The 16,238-nt window shown below is 38.7% G+C and overlaps 5 protein-coding genes across 10 annotated transcripts; 2 read left to right on the plus strand and 3 right to left on the minus strand.

Annotated features, from left to right (window-relative positions):
* Positions 1–135: 135 nt before the first annotated feature.
* Positions 136–2,092, plus strand: LOC113210193 (delta(3,5)-Delta(2,4)-dienoyl-CoA isomerase, mitochondrial). Its single transcript, XM_026428060.2, has 8 exons — positions 136–511; positions 596–734; positions 830–918; positions 997–1,115; positions 1,182–1,308; positions 1,420–1,573; positions 1,678–1,804; positions 1,904–2,092. Exons 1-8 carry the CDS (start codon positions 469–471, stop codon positions 2,000–2,002), a joined length of 897 nt encoding a protein of 298 aa, XP_026283845.1. The 5' UTR covers positions 136–468; the 3' UTR covers positions 2,003–2,092.
* Positions 1,567–3,535, minus strand: LOC113210194 (dynein regulatory complex protein 8-like). 3 transcript variants are annotated; one of them, XM_026428061.2, is made up of 6 exons: positions 3,307–3,535; positions 3,073–3,186; positions 2,869–2,989; positions 2,523–2,733; positions 2,200–2,337; positions 1,567–1,831 (listed from the first exon to the last, which is right to left on the minus strand). In XM_026428061.2, exons 1-5 carry the CDS (start codon positions 3,320–3,322, stop codon positions 2,233–2,235), a joined length of 567 nt encoding a protein of 188 aa, XP_026283846.1. In that variant the 5' UTR covers positions 3,323–3,535; the 3' UTR covers positions 1,567–1,831; positions 2,200–2,232. The 3 variants fall into 3 exon arrangements, with proteins under 3 accessions (XP_026283846.1, XP_026283847.1, XP_052121148.1); XM_026428062.2 differs by lacking the exon at positions 2,200–2,337; XM_052265188.1 differs by lacking the exons at positions 1,567–1,831; positions 2,200–2,337 and having other exon boundaries at positions 2,445–2,733.
* An 86-nt stretch (positions 3,536–3,621) lies between these two features.
* On the plus strand, positions 3,622–8,580 carry LOC113210176 (protein O-mannosyltransferase 1). 2 transcript variants are annotated; one of them, XM_052265183.1, is made up of 14 exons: positions 3,622–3,764; positions 3,910–4,070; positions 4,190–4,314; positions 4,387–4,563; positions 4,639–4,813; positions 4,890–5,139; positions 5,287–5,469; positions 5,556–5,723; positions 5,840–5,953; positions 6,209–6,362; positions 6,473–6,690; positions 6,780–7,081; positions 7,161–7,393; positions 8,400–8,580. In XM_052265183.1, exons 1-13 carry the CDS (start codon positions 3,708–3,710, stop codon positions 7,354–7,356), a joined length of 2,280 nt encoding a protein of 759 aa, XP_052121143.1. In that variant the 5' UTR covers positions 3,622–3,707; the 3' UTR covers positions 7,357–7,393; positions 8,400–8,580. The 2 variants fall into 2 exon arrangements, with proteins under 2 accessions (XP_052121143.1, XP_026283824.1); XM_026428039.2 differs by having other exon boundaries at positions 7,161–8,580.
* LOC113210178 (GTP-binding protein SAR1b-like) lies at positions 8,523–10,290 on the minus strand. The gene has a single exon (XM_026428041.2). The coding sequence runs from the start codon at positions 10,072–10,074 to the stop codon at positions 9,493–9,495; it is 582 nt and encodes a 193-aa protein (XP_026283826.1). The 5' UTR covers positions 10,075–10,290; the 3' UTR covers positions 8,523–9,492.
* Positions 10,291–10,592: 302 nt separating this feature from the next.
* On the minus strand, positions 10,593–16,148 carry LOC113210177 (uncharacterized). Of its 3 annotated transcripts, none has more exons than XM_026428040.2 (9): positions 16,004–16,148; positions 15,411–15,462; positions 14,861–14,992; positions 14,434–14,639; positions 14,189–14,363; positions 13,989–14,072; positions 13,705–13,870; positions 13,467–13,624; positions 10,593–13,388 (listed from the first exon to the last, which is right to left on the minus strand). In XM_026428040.2, the coding sequence occupies exons 3-9, from the start codon at positions 14,879–14,881 to the stop codon at positions 12,177–12,179; spliced, it is 2,022 nt and encodes a 673-aa protein (XP_026283825.1). In that variant the 5' UTR covers positions 14,882–14,992; positions 15,411–15,462; positions 16,004–16,148; the 3' UTR covers positions 10,593–12,176. The 3 variants fall into 3 exon arrangements, with proteins under 3 accessions (XP_026283825.1, XP_052121146.1, XP_052121144.1); XM_052265186.1 differs by lacking the exon at positions 16,004–16,148 and adding an exon at positions 15,746–15,972; XM_052265184.1 differs by lacking the exon at positions 16,004–16,148 and adding an exon at positions 15,678–15,972.
* Positions 16,149–16,238: the final 90 nt, after the last annotated feature.

A 16,238-nucleotide genomic window follows, 5' to 3' on the forward strand; every position in this document is an offset into this window, starting at 1 on the left:
CCCCTCCCCCCACGTACGTTTTGTGATTGAGGTTCATATCAGCAGACATATGGGAAGACTATGTTTATTTTTAGACACGATCAACTGCGCATATCATCAATTAAGTAGATTAAAGTGTGCCATCGAAAAACGATTGCCACCCATTCTCGCTCAGCCTCCACACTTGCCTTTCGGTTCTTCTTTTGCTTCCTGTTTGAGAGGCCCGCGCCGTGTAGCCTCGCTCCTCGTGCCGCTTGCTACTTGTAGCTACTGCTGCATCAACCCCTCCACCACCGGAAAGTAGGCGGCCGGTAGAAATTGCCTAACTCCCAGTCCAAAAGCCACACCATCAGCAATCAGCAGTGAAGTCAAAGTGCAGAAGTCACCTCATCCATCACCTGTTGTCTGCATTTTATTTTTTTTGTGTGTGTTTTCTTGTCTAATCTTGGAAGCGTGTTGCAGCGTAACTGTGAAGTACTATCTTGTGAAATGTTGTCCTTGTTCGGGCGCTTCAGCTCCAGAAGTATTGGCAGTTGAGTATATTTGATTCCTCAAACTGTCATGAAGAAATGTCAAACTAAAGTTCTGCCATTCTGATGTTTATTCTTGCTTCCAGATATGTCACTACTTTCACGGAACTGCTCAAGCTCATCTCAGTATGAGACCCTTGTTGTCAAATCGCACTCTCCGTTTGTTTACCATGTGGAGTTAAACCGCCCTGATCGCCTAAATGCTTTTAACAAGACTATGTGGAGGTACGGAACCGACTTTGTACTCTATGTTTACAGACAATGTATGATTTATGGACAAGGAGCATGACAAACTGTCAATAGCATCTTTTTTGCCTTAGGGAAGTCAGAGAAGCCTTTGAAGCTCTGAGTGAAGACAAGGAGTGTAGAGTCATAGTTTTATCTGGATCTGGAAAGGCGTTTACAGCAGGTGAAAACAAATTTATTGATTAGTGCTTTCATTTGATTGAATCAAAGTTACCCCTATACTTTTATGTATCTCTTTCAGGTCTTGACTTATCTGATGCTGGATTAGTTGTCAATGATGAAGAGGATATTGCCCGTCGCTGTAGAACTATGTATAAAATTATAAAAGCATATCAAGGAAGCTTCACAGCCCTCGAAAAGGTACTTTTTGCTTCCTACAACTTAATTCCAAAGAGAGTGTTTCTTTGATACTATATTTCTTCACAGTGCTCCAAACCTGTAATATGTGCAGTTCATGGTCCTTGCATTGGTGCTGGTGTCGATATGGCTTCCTCTGCCGACATCCGTTTATGCTCTGCTGATGCTTGGTTTCAAATTAAGGAAGTTGATATAGGTATAGTTTTATATTTTAAAATGAAGATTGCTAAGGATTATTTTCGTCGCTTAAAATATTAGGATTTATGAGTAAAGGTTATCCTGTTTTGAAATTTAAATATGTTGGCAGGATTGGCAGCAGATGTGGGTACTTTGCAACGACTTCCAAAGGCAATTGGAAGCCTTGGTCTTGTGAATGAACTAGCTCTCACTGCTAGGAAGTTCCTTTCTGCTGAAGCTAAGGAATGTGGATTTGTAAATACAGTGTATCCAGACAAACCAAGGTATATTATTTATTTCTTGTTAAGGCTCAAGTTTTCTTTGGTTTGAAGCTGTTCTACACTTTTCTTTCTTGGGGAAATGTTTGAAACTATTACAAATTTTGCAGTTTGATAAAGGCAGCATTTGAAATGGCTGACAGTATTGCATCCAAGAGTCCCGTAGCTATTCAGATGACGAAGAAAAGCATTGTGTTTTCTAGGGACCATACAGTTGATGAAAGCTTGGAGCACATTGTAAGCACTTTTTCTTTATTAGTCAACCTGTAAAAAATATTAATTTTCAAAAAACTTAGTGCTAAGATTGCTACTGAAATAATTTTCTTTTCTTTCTAGGCTATATGGAATCAGGCCCTTCTGCAGAGTGAGGACCTTATGAAGTCGGCTGTGGCTGCAGCAACCAAGAGTCCACTACCACCATTTTCTAAACTGTGATATAATTTGCCTATGAGATGCATTTTCAGAATATCTTTTATACAATAATATTAAATAAAGAATAAATAAATATTTTAACCATCAAAAGTATTAACTGCGTGTAAACTACTTAATTGCTTTCATGTTCTCAGGTTGTATGAAAGTGCTGAAAAGAACATTACTGGACCAACGCAAATGTTAGGTGGATTCAAAATTACTTGGGGGCATTGATGTGCATTTCATTGTGTCCATCATGATGTTTGCTCAGCCAAGGCAAGCAGACTTCCTCCCAATTTTCTGCGCTTGATCAGCTTTTTCACTGGTATCAGACTGTATATATTTGGTTTAACTTTGACCTAATGTGGTAAATGCTGTCAATTATTGTTATGCAAAACTCATTTAAGCTGAAAGCAGCAAGTCTTGACTGCATACTTAACATTGTACAAAGGTAGTCAGATGATAAAGCTCAATTACATGTCAAAAGTAATTTTGTGGGAGTTCTATTCAAAGTTGCTGTATGCCTTAGAAAAATATTACTCACCATAATCTGGTTTATATAATACTCATATGGCACAGTCCCAGTTTCAGGATCCACAGCTACTGTGAGCATCTCATCTAATTCATCCTGGGAGAAGGGTTCTCCCAGCTCCAACATATTCCTCATTAAAACTTCTTTTGATACAAACCCTTTCCTTTCTGGATCCATTACTTGAAAAGCCTTCAGGAGTGCTTCAGCAGATGCTGGTTGCATTCTGTGCAAACAGAAAGTTTGTTTGTTTTTTTTTAGTTTCTTTTTTAGTTATTTTAACATAATTCAATCTTTAAATATGTTCAAGATTGATGAAGTTCACAATTTTATTTTATTAAAAAATCAAAAGAAAACTTACTGGTACTCAGTTATAACATTTACCATGTATGGCAAAAATTTATCCAAAGAAACACTGCCCGTATCAGGATCCTCTACTTCCATTAATACTTCTTGCAGTTGAGCCTCTGTTGGGCAGCAGCCTGTAAATGGCATTTTATTAAAGAAAGTATAGGCATCGAAAGTAGTCCGTTATTCTTCAAAAGAAAACAAACTTTTAACTTGCCTAAGGATCTTATCACTGCTCCAACTTCCCTCACATCAATATTTTTGTTTTGGGCGTGATCAAATATTTCAAAAGCTTCAATTATTCTGCGCTCTAAGTCATTGGCGGGTCCCTCTAAAATTGAACCAAATTGTAGAAATTTTCATTAATTATTGAAAAGTAAAAGTGTCATATCACTTTTTATGAAAACGATACATAATTATTAACAGATATATGAGTATGGCCATGACATACGGTCCTGTTCTTCCATTTGTGCTGTGCACTTTTAATTTTGAAAATTTGTACCAACGTAATCTTGGGTGGGAGGCTGTGGAGAAACAAATCTAACAAATGCAAAAATTCTGCTGCTGGATTTGTTGCCAGGCAACAGGGCTGCCTTCCCTCCTCCCTTCTCCTGGACTACCTGCCGCTGCCTCTGCCTCCCACCTACTACATCACCTATCACCTACATTCCCAACATGCTAGCTCTCTCGCTCGCTCTCTCTCGGGCGGCCAAAAGGGAGAGTGGGAGAGGGAGAGAGATAGGCGAAGGGACGGGAAGTCCCGTTAATGCCCCATCCCCCTCCCCCCTTTCCCCTGCCCCGGCGGGCCCCCGGCTCTGTTGTGTGTTGTGGTTTCTGTCATTTTATGCCAACATGGATCAGGATGATTCGAAATCCGAGGTGAAAAATGGAAAGGAAACAGTATTAAAGGTAGGACTTTGAATAAATAATGAAAATGTTTATTCATCTTTTACTTATTTTGAAAGAATATGATTCAAATCAGTTTGCCAGTATTTGAAGGTTAAGGTTACCCTCAACCTTTCACAACCTTCCTGAGCCCTCTTTGATATTCCAGGCTAATAACGCTCATCATAAACATGAAAATACGTCAGGAGGTTATCAAATTAATCCCAAGGCTTTGAAGGTTCACATAGAATTGGACTGCATTGCTGTCCTCTTATTCCTTTTTGGTTTATTTATGAGGTTGTATCATCTCGATGAGCCTCGCAGTATTGTGTAAGTCTCTTCCAGCAAGTTGCTTGAAGGCCCACCTAACTCTTTCCATTTTGTATGAAGTTTAACACACTGTTTAATTCTCCTTGCTCCTTCAATTTTCACATCTTTATTTTTGACAGATTTGATGAGCTACATTATGGGAAGTTTGTGGGCATGTACATGAAAAGAATATTTTTCTTCGATCAGCATCCTCCATTGGGTAAACAGCTTATTGCTGCAGTTGCCTATCTTGCTGGATTTGATGGTAAATAATCTTATTTAAATCATTAAATTGGACGTGTAAACATTTGAATGGAAATCAATTGTTTATTTTTAGGAGACTTCAAGTTCGATAGCATTGGAAGCTCATACCCAGCTAACATCCCTATTGCTGCTCTGAGACTCATTCCTGCTGTGAGTGGAGCTCTTATTTTACCTACAGCACATCATATTATGCTGGAGCTTGGATTCAGTCAGTGGACTGGGGCCCTCGCTGGTTTTTTTCTTCTCTGTGGTATGGGTTGATCTAGAGTTTGTTTCCTAACTGATCAAATTTTAAATAGATAACAAACAAACATGTCTTTTTTAGATAACGCTTTTTTGACGCAATCAAGATTTATATTGATGGAGCCAATGTTGCTCCTCTTTTCATTACTTGGACTATTGAGCGTTCTTAAATTTAAAAAATTGAGGAATCACCCCTTCTCATTGTCTTGGTGGCTTTGGCTTGCCTTAGCTGCAACTTTCTTGACTTTAGGTGTATGGTAAGCAATTCACTCCATCCTCTCAGCCAACAGGTGATATGGCCATTGAAACTAACGAAGAATATTACTTTTGCAGTGTGAAGTATATTGGAGGCCTGACTTTCACACTCTGCATTGGGATTTTATTTCGTGATTATTGGCTACTTCTCGGAAACCGAATGCTAAAGGGTGGCTTCTTGCTCCGACAATTGCTAGGAAGACTTGCAGTTTTCCTTATAATCCCATCTGCAGTCTATCTGGCTGTTTTCTATGTTCACCTCAATGTATTAAATCATGCAGGGCCACATGATACCATCATGACTAGTGCATTTCAAGCTAGTTTGGAGGTATGTTAATAACTGATCAATTAATTTTCTTTTTTACATTTTATGATGAGGTGATAGGACCCATGTCTTTTTTAAGTCAGGTGTGTCAGTTTTAGGTAAGCTTTAAGTGAGGAGGGCTAAACTCCTTTTATTTTATTTTTTGTGTAGGGTGGACTTGCTTCAATCACTCATGGACAGCCTTTGCAAGTGGCTCATGGCTCTCAGATAACTCTGCGTCACACTCATGGGAGGCCTTGTTGGCTCCATTCGCACGACGCTGTGTACCCCATTCGATACAGCGATTCTCGAGGCTCATCACATCAGCAACAGGTGACATGTTACACTTTCAAGGTACGGTAACTTTTTAAGAAAGGAAAAAAAATCTTTTGATAGATGGTTTTTGTTTATATTTGTTTTAAATAATAATTGATGCCTAGGATGTAAACAATTGGTGGATTGTAAAACGCCCTGATCGCAATGATATGGTTGTATCTGAACCAGTTGATGCTATTCAACATGGTGATGTAATACAGCTTGTTCATGGAATAACCAGCCGGGCTCTGAACTCCCATGATGTAGCTGCAGCTATGTCACCTCACAATCAGGTACTGTCTTCAAAATAATATTTGCATGTATATTAAAAGTTAATTCATTCAGAATTTTATTATCTATCTGTGTACTTGTCTATAAGATAATAAAAAAAAAAAAAAAAATCTTCCAGGAGGTTAGCTGCTACATCGACTACAATGTATCAATGCCTGCTCAGAACTTGTGGAGAGTGGAAATTATCAATGAAGATCAGACAGGTCGAGTGTGGCATGCAATCCGATCTATGGTAAGTATCAGTAATGCAGTCATCACTGATATTTTAGTGTGGACAGACTTTTCATACATTCTATGCAAGATTTGAGGTGTATTTGTTCACACTTGGTAATTGCATAGTATTATGAGAACATTCCTTTGTACGGCTGGCCATTAGTCTGACTATTGCCCAAACAGGGAGCATGAGCACTGGCATTGTGCTCACCTTCCCCTGCCAAAAGCTGCCTGTAAATGAGGAAAACAATTCAAACTTTTTGTTATATTTCAGGTGCGCCTTGTTCATGTCAACACGTCACAAGCCTTGAAGTTTAGCGGCCGACAGTTACCAGACTGGGGTTACCACCAGCACGAAGTTGTTACTGATAAACATTTGGTTCAAGATGATACAGTGTGGAATGTAGAAGAGCACCGATACACAAAAGGTAGTGAAGTAAAAATTGTTCACAGCCTTTTTACTGTGGTAACTCACCCAACACAATTCCTGCAAGCATACATCAACATGTCGTTAATCTCTACCCCAATCACTCCACAGCTGAGGATCAAAAGGAGCGTGAAAGGGAACTTGTGAATGCAGAAATGATACCTATGACTGCTACAAAACTTACCTTTTGGGATAAGTTTCTAGAACTCCAGTACAAAATGCTGTTTTCTAACACTGAGAGTGTGCAAAATCATATGTATAGTAGTGATCCTTTAGAATGGCCTTTTCTCACCAGGGGTGTTGCATACTGGGTCAGCCGTGAGAGTAATGTAAGTTTTTGTGAAAGTAATAAAAATAGGTGAAAAATATGTGTTTGTAAAATAAAAGGGAATAATTTTCAACAACTAAAAATTTTCAGGCTCAAGTTCATCTTTTGGGAAATATTGTTGTGTGGTGGTCAGCATCATTTGGAATATTTCTCTATTCTGCACTTCTCTTGTGGTATGTTCTGAGAAGAAGAAGAGCTTGTTGTGATCTTCCTGATGGAATTTGGGATCAATTTATTTCCATTGGGGAAGTGCTTCTTGCTGGATACCTCATTCACTATCTCCCATTTTTTCTTATGGACCGCACATTGTTTTTACACCATTATCTGCCAGCGTGTGTCTTCAAAGTTCTACTTTTAGCTGCAACAGTGGAACATATTTATCTCCTCCTAAGGTATGTTTCAATAATCTGTCGCATAATTGCATCCCGTGACAAAATTTTGTTCCTCTACTAAAATTCTAACTTTTTTCAGGCATCACCTCAGATTTAAATTTATTGCTGTTGTATTCCAAGTAGTAATATTTAGTTGGTTACTGGTTATTTTTTGGGTATTCCGGAAGTTCTCTGTACTTAGTTATGGTACTACAGCTCTATCTGTTCATGACGTCCTTTCCCTTCGTTGGAGGTGGTCGTGGCATCTAATTCTTCACAGAAATGTTCATCTGTAACTCCTAAACGTGCATGGTTTTGGAGTGATGAATAAAGGTATTGTATTGTGTAGTTTGGTGTCTCAAAAATATGCTCAGTGGATGTGTTTGTAGTAAAGTATTTTGTTTGAATCAATTGGTTCTTGCAACAAGAAATGATATATATTTTAGAAAATTGTTTTAGATTTATATGTTGTGGAATTTGATAGCTCGTTAGTATTATTTATGCTCTCTGATTTAATGTATTTCTCTATTACAATTATACTATTATGAAACAAATCAAAAGACTGATACATTAGATACTTGTTCAGATGATTCAAATCCAAATTTGTTACTTATTTTTATAATTTTATGTCTGGCAGCATGAACATTAATAATGGGCAAGTGTAAAACTGGACTTTGTTTTGTGAATTTGACGCCATCAAGCTAGCTTCTTTTCCTGAATTCAGGGAGGGAACCCAGCTCAGTGAATTCAATTCAGTTCACTGAACTGAGCTGAACAAAGCAAGCTAATATGGCTGGTTCTGGGGGGGACAGAATGTCACTTTCCTTTGCATCTCTCATCTAACATCTCTTTTCATGTTTACTAAAATATTTCTTAACTGCCTCCTAATAAGTTGTAAAGTGGGTCTGACGTCTGACTAATAACAATGTCAAGATTTGGTTATACTTACATTAGTTATCCATGTTTTTAAAACTTGTTTAAAATGGTCTGTTTTACTTTAGACGTAACATCACACATGAAGAGTATTGCCTTTTATTGAGTTGTTATTGCATTTTTTAAGGTGTTGACATGGATTTATTTATACATAATTGTTATAAAAGTGATTCTGTTTTAGCACCGTTAAAGGGCGTTTTATATGTCAAAATTTTGAGAATAGTCTGTTTTAAACAGTGGTCAGCACATTAGCATTGGATTTCAATTCCTTAGCCTTATTGAAATTTTTAACCGTGCTATGGTATATCAGCCTGATGTCAACTTTTTGAAAGTATCATTTTATTTTTGTACTCTAATGTTGCGCAGCTATCTTCCTTTAAGCTCGTGTGATTTGTTTTTATTGCAGTATTCGAGATTTTATGAGAGAAAAATTTGTGAATTGAAGACTGTGCGGTTAAGCATGAGGTATTACAAGGTACTTTTTGGTACCTATTCATGATGTTTAACACCATGCAGGAATAAAATAAAATTTGTACAAGGTATAATTTAATTTAAAATGTTCATAAATATCTCTAAGAACAGTGTTATTTTAGATTTGAATGATACCTGAAATCATTGAATCACAGAAAATATCTTATTGACTGGAAGTGAGGAAATTTGACAGGAATCCATCAAAGCATCAGGCACCAAGTACAAATTTCCATCTTTCAGCAACTTAAAGGAATGCTTCCTCGCCCACATTCAGGTTAGATAAAATAATTGGTAGATTTACAAATAAAGCTACCATTTTAACAGCTTAGATAACAATTAAAAATGTGTATCATATAGCACAAAAGAAAAATTAGACCCGTTCATACACTAATTTTCAACAAGTCTAGGCTATCAATTCAACACAAAAAATTTGCTTGTTGTTTATAATAGCCTGTATGATATGAGTCAGGTGTTGGATAGATTTCTAGTTCCAATATAAAATTACAAAATTTTGATAGGTACCCTCAAGCATCCTCCTTCGCTCTGCTTAATATACATAATTGTTGACAAGACATGCACCCACTTCTGAAAAATTCAGGGTTTCTAAATATTGGCCACATACACTGAAATCACAGAAATAAATAGTTCAGTCTGTCTTCAGGGGCAACTGTGAGGAATGTGGCTCTCTAAAAAATACTTCTTGAAAAAAAATTGTAGTAGCTTCAAACATAACAAATCAATATGGAATTACAAAATTAATCAAGTAGGCATAACAGGATGAGTGCAGGTATAAAATTTACATTTTGACAGTACTTTGAGCAGAAGAAAGGGCTGGACCTGTCCGTATTGAAACAATATTTTCTTAGATCCGCCGCACAAGACACAATTACAGCATGATCCAAAGAAGAACATTATCAAATATTGCTGCTCAAAGCAGGAAGCTGATTATAACCATAGTCTTGAGTTCTGTTTAAGTAGCTCGTACAGAGTAGGCGCACAATCACGTTCCAGTCAACGCTCTGCCCTCTTCAGTCGATGTACTGAGCCAACCAGCGGAATCCCTCTCCATAGCCCTGGCGCTTCAGCACAGAGCACATGAAGAGTTCCAGGGGTCTCTCCTGGAGGTCTGACCTGGCCACCTTGCCCTTGCCAGTGGTCTTCCCGTACAGTTGGAAGTAGTGGCGCAGCTCATCCTCTGACGCAGCGTTCGGTCTGTCGATCTTGTTGCCCAGGATCAGGACGGGGCAGTTGCTCAGCTGCTCGTCCGTCAGCAGGCCGTCCATCTCCCTCTTGCTCTCGACGAACCTGTCGCGGTCGCACGCGTCCACCAGGAACACGATCGCGTCCACGGCCGGGAAGTAGTCTCTCCAGACGCGGCGCGCCTGGTGGTGACCGCCCAGGTCGAACGTCGTGAAGCGCATGTTGCCGATGGAGAGCTCCTCCGAGGTGGGGTGCAGCGTCGGGACGTGCTGCGCCAACCGGTCGTCCTTCAGCATGTGGAGCAGCGTCGTCTTACCAGCATTGTCCAGGCCCAGGAAGAGCAGCTTGCCCGACTTCTTGTAGAGGCCCAGGTAGCCCAGGACGCCGGCGAACCAGTCCCACAGGAACATTGTGACGGGGCCGGGTTGGCTCGGCCTGGGGGTGGCACAGATCAACGGGACAAGACGTTTGTTTTGTTTGGAGCTCGACGGCTGGGATCGGCGTCCACTTTGAGTTGGCTTCAATGTACACGGACAGCTGGCACAGCACAGCTGAGCGCAGCGTCGCCCTCGCTCTGCCACTGCCACTCGCCCAAATCCACGTCAGATCTGGAGTCCTCGGGGCACTGCCTTGTAGCGCAGCGAGCCGGCTACTACGGCAGCCAATCAGGGAAGACCTGCTGTCAAGCCACGGGGGAGAATTCCCTCCACAAGCGGGATTCTTTGAAAAGCTTTGAGTCTTCGAAGAGTCTTGTCTTGAGTTTTTCAAGGTCTTGTCTCGTGCTCGTGGGTCTGGTAAACTTGAGACGTAAGTATCCGTAGGGTCGTAGCCTGCTGGCTTGGTGCGGGCGTGCATATTTGCATATGCGCATATAGGGGTGAGCGATCAAATGATCAAATAAAGTGTTGGTGACCAAATACAAGACTGATTCCCATGAATCTATTCCAAACTTTATTTTAAATCATCCCATCGGTTTGAAACACAATTCATAAAAAGAGAAACTCGAATAAAACATTGGTAAAAATAGCCCATGAATACTTGATTTTGGTAGAAAGAAGACAATTTCCACTTTTTTTAAACACAAAACCTAAAGTACAGTACCATACCACAAACACAAACTAATTTAATAATTCCGATATTAAAAATTCGCTGAGTGTCTAAAATTATGAAGAAGTGAACCATACTTCAAAAATGAGGGCAAGATTAAGCAAAGCACCCCTTGGAGAAGAACCAAGGAATATTCTCCAGTAGGGAGCATGGCTGCTGGGAACAAGATAAATTTTACATTTTTCAGGGAATAGAACTAACATGTCAAAATACATTTGTATAAATAAGACTATATAGCAGCTGAGGAAGCTTTTACGTACATAAAAAACTGATATAACACACTGACTTATACCAGTAAAATTTATCTTGTCTCCCAGGCTTGTGGGGCACCCTGAAGGAAACTTTCCAACTGGGGGAATTTTAACAGCCAAGACAATACCAATGTCATTTTTAATCAGAAGGTAAATGTTCAAAAAAAACATTAAAATAAAAAACAATCAAAAAATGAAACTTTTTAGGATGATAGGATGTTACCACTTTACTCCTATCTGGCTAGTGTTTCCTACATACTAAGACACCACTAAAGGTTGATAATCCTAGTCAGATCACAGTAGTTCATAATCAGAGTAATTCTATGAGCCTTTACAAAGCCAATTAAGAAATTAATATAAAAATTTGCCAGACAGAATTTGAGAGATTTTAACAGACACGACTTATTAACCACACAATATATCCTTGCACGCGATTCTTACCAAAAACACTCATGCTGCCGCACTTGATCACAAATGCACTGAATATTTGAGCTTTTCCATTACAAATATGAGCCCTTTACTCCATTTTATTACATTTAATTGGAATGAACAGCAACAAAATCAACAACACCCCCCCTCCCAGCCCCAGAAAAAAATAACACCCAAAAAGGTAAAAAGTAAATTACTCCCAAAATTTTACAAAATCACAAACAAGATTTATAACCCACAAAAACAAACAACTCTGCGCCCGCGGATTCTCCTTCTAGATCTCACATACAAGGAGGCTGTCATCGACATTACCGACACCGACAGCTATAGTAAGAGTAGACCACTGTCACTAACGCGGGGAAGAGGCCATTAAACTGAGAAGTTCTCTCTCTCTCAATAACGCGGGGTCAGCGCACGCTTAAATGCGAGATGGAGCGCGAATACAGCTGAGACACACAACAGTCGGGAATTCATGGTATCACCTCAAAAACATTAAAACTAGGCAAAAGTTGACAAAGTATGGAAGAGCAAAGAATTACTTGAGAGTAGTCCTATAACTATTATTTCATGAGTATTTCCTATTCACAAAGTCAACATATCTCAAAACGAATATGGGACTAGATCTCAGGAACAATAATCAAGCAAATGTAGTGCAGTAGTAAATAGAGTCGGAATAAAACTCGACACCAAAATATGGCTGTAGCTTGATTCCTACATCTGAAACATCAAACCCCTGTTTCAGTTCTTTGAGACAGCTTTTGAATATTTAATGAACTACCAGGGGAAATAATTTGATCACTTCCATTTGGTGATGAATGTGCCAAATCATCTGGGCAAGAAGCTGAGTCCAAACGGGCGTTTGAACCAAGAGCTAGAGTATCATTTATTCTAGGAGGAGATACCACTACATTTGCATTGGCTTGCCTGCTAGTATAGAGAACAGGTTCATATGATTGGGCATTGTCAAGAAGAATATTATTAGAGCCAGCTTGGAATCTCAATGAGCAGGGTCTAGGGCCTAATGGTCTAGAGTCTTTTTCCTTATCCTTTCTCTCTCCAGGAGGAGGAGAGGAATTCAATGGCTGAGAAGCATTTTTTAATGATATCTGACCTAATCGCCTTTCACATTCAACTGAATACATCAGGGAATCAGTGGGGAGAACTTCAACCATATCACCAGATGCAAACAATTTAGTTTCAGGCAGTAGTCTGGTCTGATTCAATTTTGATGGGTGATTATGCAGAACTTTATAACTTTGTGAAATATTGTCTGACTTGAAATCATTGGTAGCATTAAATTCAGTACCTTTTGTATAATTTTCAAGAGGTTTTGATGAGTTTACCAAACAATCCTGATTATTCGAAACTTTTCCTTTAATTCTGGTCTTTTTGCTAGCCAGGCAATCTGTAGCGGAAACATCAGTTTTATTCCAGCTTGGAGCCAGGGGAGATCCAGCTGTACTGTGCATGACAGTGGAATTCATTCTGCAAATACCTGGACTATTGTTGATTGAAACTTTAGGTATGACCTCTTGCTTTGGAAAGGGCAGCATTACATCAGAAATTTGGGAGCTATTTGACTCAACTTGCTTGGCTTCTTGAGTTTTGGGGGAATCACCTACATTTACATTCCAATCATCCCAGCCACTCATTTCAAAATTTTTGTTTATGTTATTCATATGATTTAGTCTTTGAGAATCGTACCTATCTTCTTCCGATTTTGATCTGGCAATGGAATTTCTGGGTGACTGTTTGACACTAGAGCACTGTGATGAAGGGATTGTCAAACCTGATGGATCATCTGTCAGTGAGACTAGAACCTGACTAGCCTCGCCACTTCCAAGTAACGAAGAAGAATAACGAAGATTCATCAAAGCAGGACTATTTGGAGAATTGCTGATAGGCTCATAACTGTCTGTCTGTGTATTAGCATCAACCTAAGAACAAAAACAAACATTTAACATGATGTGATCAGTAAAATTTAATTTGCAGTTTACAATCTTCACTCTACATACCCTCATGAGTGACGAACAAGAACATGTTGTGCAGTGTTTTGTAAGGTGTCTCTCACGTTCCCTTTCTTCAAGAATTTTAGCAAGTATTGCAGCTGAAACTATGTCAACCGGAGGTTTTCCCTCGCCCACTTCTCTCTCTTCATCACTCATGTCTTTCTCTGTAAAACAAGAAATTCAGAAAAGTTCAAAATGTGCTAGACATTTACCTACATATTTTTTAAATATCAGAAATACTTACCAGATGGAGCTTTATTAACTGAGTACACCATTGCAGTGGGTGGAAATGTTGGAATAGGCACTTTGATTGTTCTTCTTTCTACCTTAGCTGGTAGACAATTACTCTCAGATGGCCTTCTTTTGCTTGTCATGTATGTTCTGACCTTCTGTTGGAGCTCGGTAGGTAACTGAAAAGGAATACCATCAATCCAAAATATTGTCGAGGGTTTGTCAAGGCACAACAACTTCGACTTAAGAGTAACACAAATTACACGAAATTTAAGAAAAAAAAGATCTTTTACTCACTTGTTCAAATTTCTGAGATACAAAATTTGCTGGTTTACACTGAAGAAATTGAATTGCTAAATTTAAATCATTTCTATACCGTTCCTAAACAACAAACCAACAAACCATTAAAATCACAAGAGAATTCGGATTGTTAAGAATTGGCCACATTTCAGATCACATTTCTGCATCCTACCACAATAAAATGACCCAGAACTCACATTTTCTTCTTGAAAGCGATTGACATTAAAACGTGCATCAACAAGCCTTTGAGTTAAACTTGCAACATCTTTTGTTAAGGCTCCTTTTTCACTTTCAAATTTATCAACGACTCTGAGCAATTTGTCCTCAAGCCCTTGGTTGACTTTCTGGACCCTCTTATATGACTCGTACAGCCTGTCAAAATTGAATTACTAAATATTTTGCACATATTTTATGAGAACTAAATGATTGCAACAAATTATACCTAGAATATTTTTCCTGCCATGTAAGAAGCTCTTCTGTCAAAGCAGCATATTCACCATCAGGAAACTTGTCTGCCTCAGATAGAAAGTTTGTCTCCATTGTGACAATATGACGCTCTCTCTCAACCAAGCGCTGTTTTAAGTTTTCTATTTCAACATGCAGATGAAGTGTGCTTTGGTCACAACTTCGGCATAGACAGCCACATTCCTGTAACAAAGATATAATGTTGAAAGAATGAATGAAAGAGTCAAAGAAAATACAAGGTCAACGGTACATGTACAGTCTTAAATTTATAACAGTTAACAATACTTGGAATTAAACAAAACTACTGGAAACGCAGACATTCCGCATGTCATGCTCGACATTACATTTTAAAATACCAAGTAAATCGTTAGATAAAAAGTTTTGACAAGCTAAGCTAGACTTACCTTACAACACTGCTCAGCCATGGCTGATAAACCAAAAGCCTACAGACTCGAGAAACAATTATATCAATCAAGCTGGTCATGTGCGTCAGATGTACAACACTGACGTCTATGTCAGTGTAGCTCTGCAAAATCCTGCACATGAAAATAGTATACAAATAAAATAATAATAATAATAAAAACAAAACTAAGAAAGAGATACAGATCCAGATAAATTAATACTGCAATAGTACGTCTTGTAAATTCAACGGCAATAACAAGAGCTTAAAAGAGCTGAGCACGCTGAGCATCATAAAATTCACATAAACTTAGATTAGAAAAAAATCTACAGGAATAATACATGCAGACAGGAAAAAGCTAAAGGCCAAGTCCTAAAAATTGCAATTAAAGTTAAAAAGTAACAAAAATTCAGAGCCATCTAAGCTTTTCAATGAACTCTAACTTGATACAATTACTCGGGCTGTTCTGAACATGTTGGCATATACAAAACAAAACTGAGTTTAGTTACAACGCTGCTATTTATCCCACTTATTAGTTATTGCCATGTTAATACCTTAATCCTTGAGCCAATGTTTGACAAGAGAGTCCAGAAACCAATGATACACCTGTAACACAGAAGAATAAGCATGGTAGAAAAATTCATTTACTGATTCAATGGAACAGTTTATCATTACTGTTTATAGCTTGATTTAAGGGATAATCACTAGTAGGGAAACATGATCAATATTGATAAACCACAGAGAACGTGAAACTCAAATCAGTAGCAGCAACTTCTTCAAACTATCTCGTGAACGAATAACGATAATTTGTAGAAAGGAACCTGTTTAGGAAATTACGACTTGACATTGACTTCTAGGTATGACACCTATAGGAGGAAAACAACATAACCTTCTCTTCACTTCCAGTACAGTAAAAAGTAACAGGGCGTACATGAAATTAAAATGAAAAGCATTAAACAGTGATACTATACAACTAGATAACAGATGACACATCTTTTATCACAAATCTTAAACTGAAATAAAAATAATAGAAAGAGTAAAACGTGTCCCTTGACGATTGTAAACCAGGTTCCAGCAGAAGACACTTCATTGGACTCGGAAAACCAATGCAACGTTACGAACTAGGCAACATTTATCGGATTCTCACCCGTCAGAGATGAAGAGCGGGCGTGCCCGACATTTCGCTACGTGAAAACAAATCAAAAACTGATTGATTACTTTCGGCAGAAAAGCAAGTTTAGACAGTCAGCAGTCAGTCCAGTCTGACGTCTGCGCGAGTGAAAGGGATGGGGAGTGGGAGAACTTGGGAGAATGTGCGTCATGTGGTTGTCGTCAGATCACCATCCCCCAGAAGATTGGAAGTTAAGAATTTAATGCCATAG

This window comes from Frankliniella occidentalis, unplaced genomic scaffold (genome assembly GCF_000697945.3).
Source record: "Frankliniella occidentalis isolate FOCC.00 unplaced genomic scaffold, Focc_3.1 Scaffold24, whole genome shotgun sequence".
Lineage (NCBI taxonomy): Eukaryota > Metazoa > Arthropoda > Insecta > Thysanoptera > Thripidae > Frankliniella > Frankliniella occidentalis.

Excerpts from the sequence above, each read along its gene's own strand:
- LOC113210193 (XM_026428060.2), top strand. The coding sequence starts at position 469 with ATGTTGTCCTTGTTCGGGCGCTTCAGCTCCAGAAGTATTGGCA. Across the intron at positions 735-829 it reads TTTAACAAGACTATGTGGAG|GGAAGTCAGAGAAGCCTTTG; the intron begins GTACGGAACCGA and ends TTTTTGCCTTAG. Across the intron at positions 919-996 it reads TGGAAAGGCGTTTACAGCAG|GTCTTGACTTATCTGATGCT; the intron begins GTGAAAACAAAT and ends TATCTCTTTCAG.
- LOC113210194 (XM_026428061.2), bottom strand. Across the intron at positions 2,734-2,868 it reads AATGTTATAACTGAGTACCA|AATGCAACCAGCATCTGCTG; the intron begins GTAAGTTTTCTT and ends CTGTTTGCACAG. Across the intron at positions 2,338-2,522 it reads ATTATATAAACCAGATTATG|GTCAAAGTTAAACCAAATAT; the intron begins GTGAGTAATATT and ends TTACCACATTAG.
- LOC113210176 (XM_026428039.2), top strand. The coding sequence starts at position 3,708 with ATGGATCAGGATGATTCGAAATCCGAGGTGAAAAATGGAAAGGAAACA. Across the intron at positions 5,724-5,839 it reads CTATGTCACCTCACAATCAG|GAGGTTAGCTGCTACATCGA; the intron begins GTACTGTCTTCA and ends AAAATCTTCCAG. Across the intron at positions 6,363-6,472 it reads AGAGCACCGATACACAAAAG|CTGAGGATCAAAAGGAGCGT; the intron begins GTAGTGAAGTAA and ends ATCACTCCACAG.
- LOC113210178 (XM_026428041.2), bottom strand. The coding sequence starts at position 10,074 with ATGTTCCTGTGGGACTGGTTCGCCGGCGTCCTGGGCTACCTGGGCCTC.
- LOC113210177 (XM_026428040.2), bottom strand. The coding sequence starts at position 14,881 with ATGGCTGAGCAGTGTTGTAAG. Across the intron at positions 14,073-14,188 it reads ATCGCTTTCAAGAAGAAAAT|GAACGGTATAGAAATGATTT; the intron begins GTGAGTTCTGGG and ends TTTGTTGTTTAG. Across the intron at positions 13,625-13,704 it reads AGTTAATAAAGCTCCATCTG|AGAAAGACATGAGTGATGAA; the intron begins GTAAGTATTTCT and ends CTTGTTTTACAG.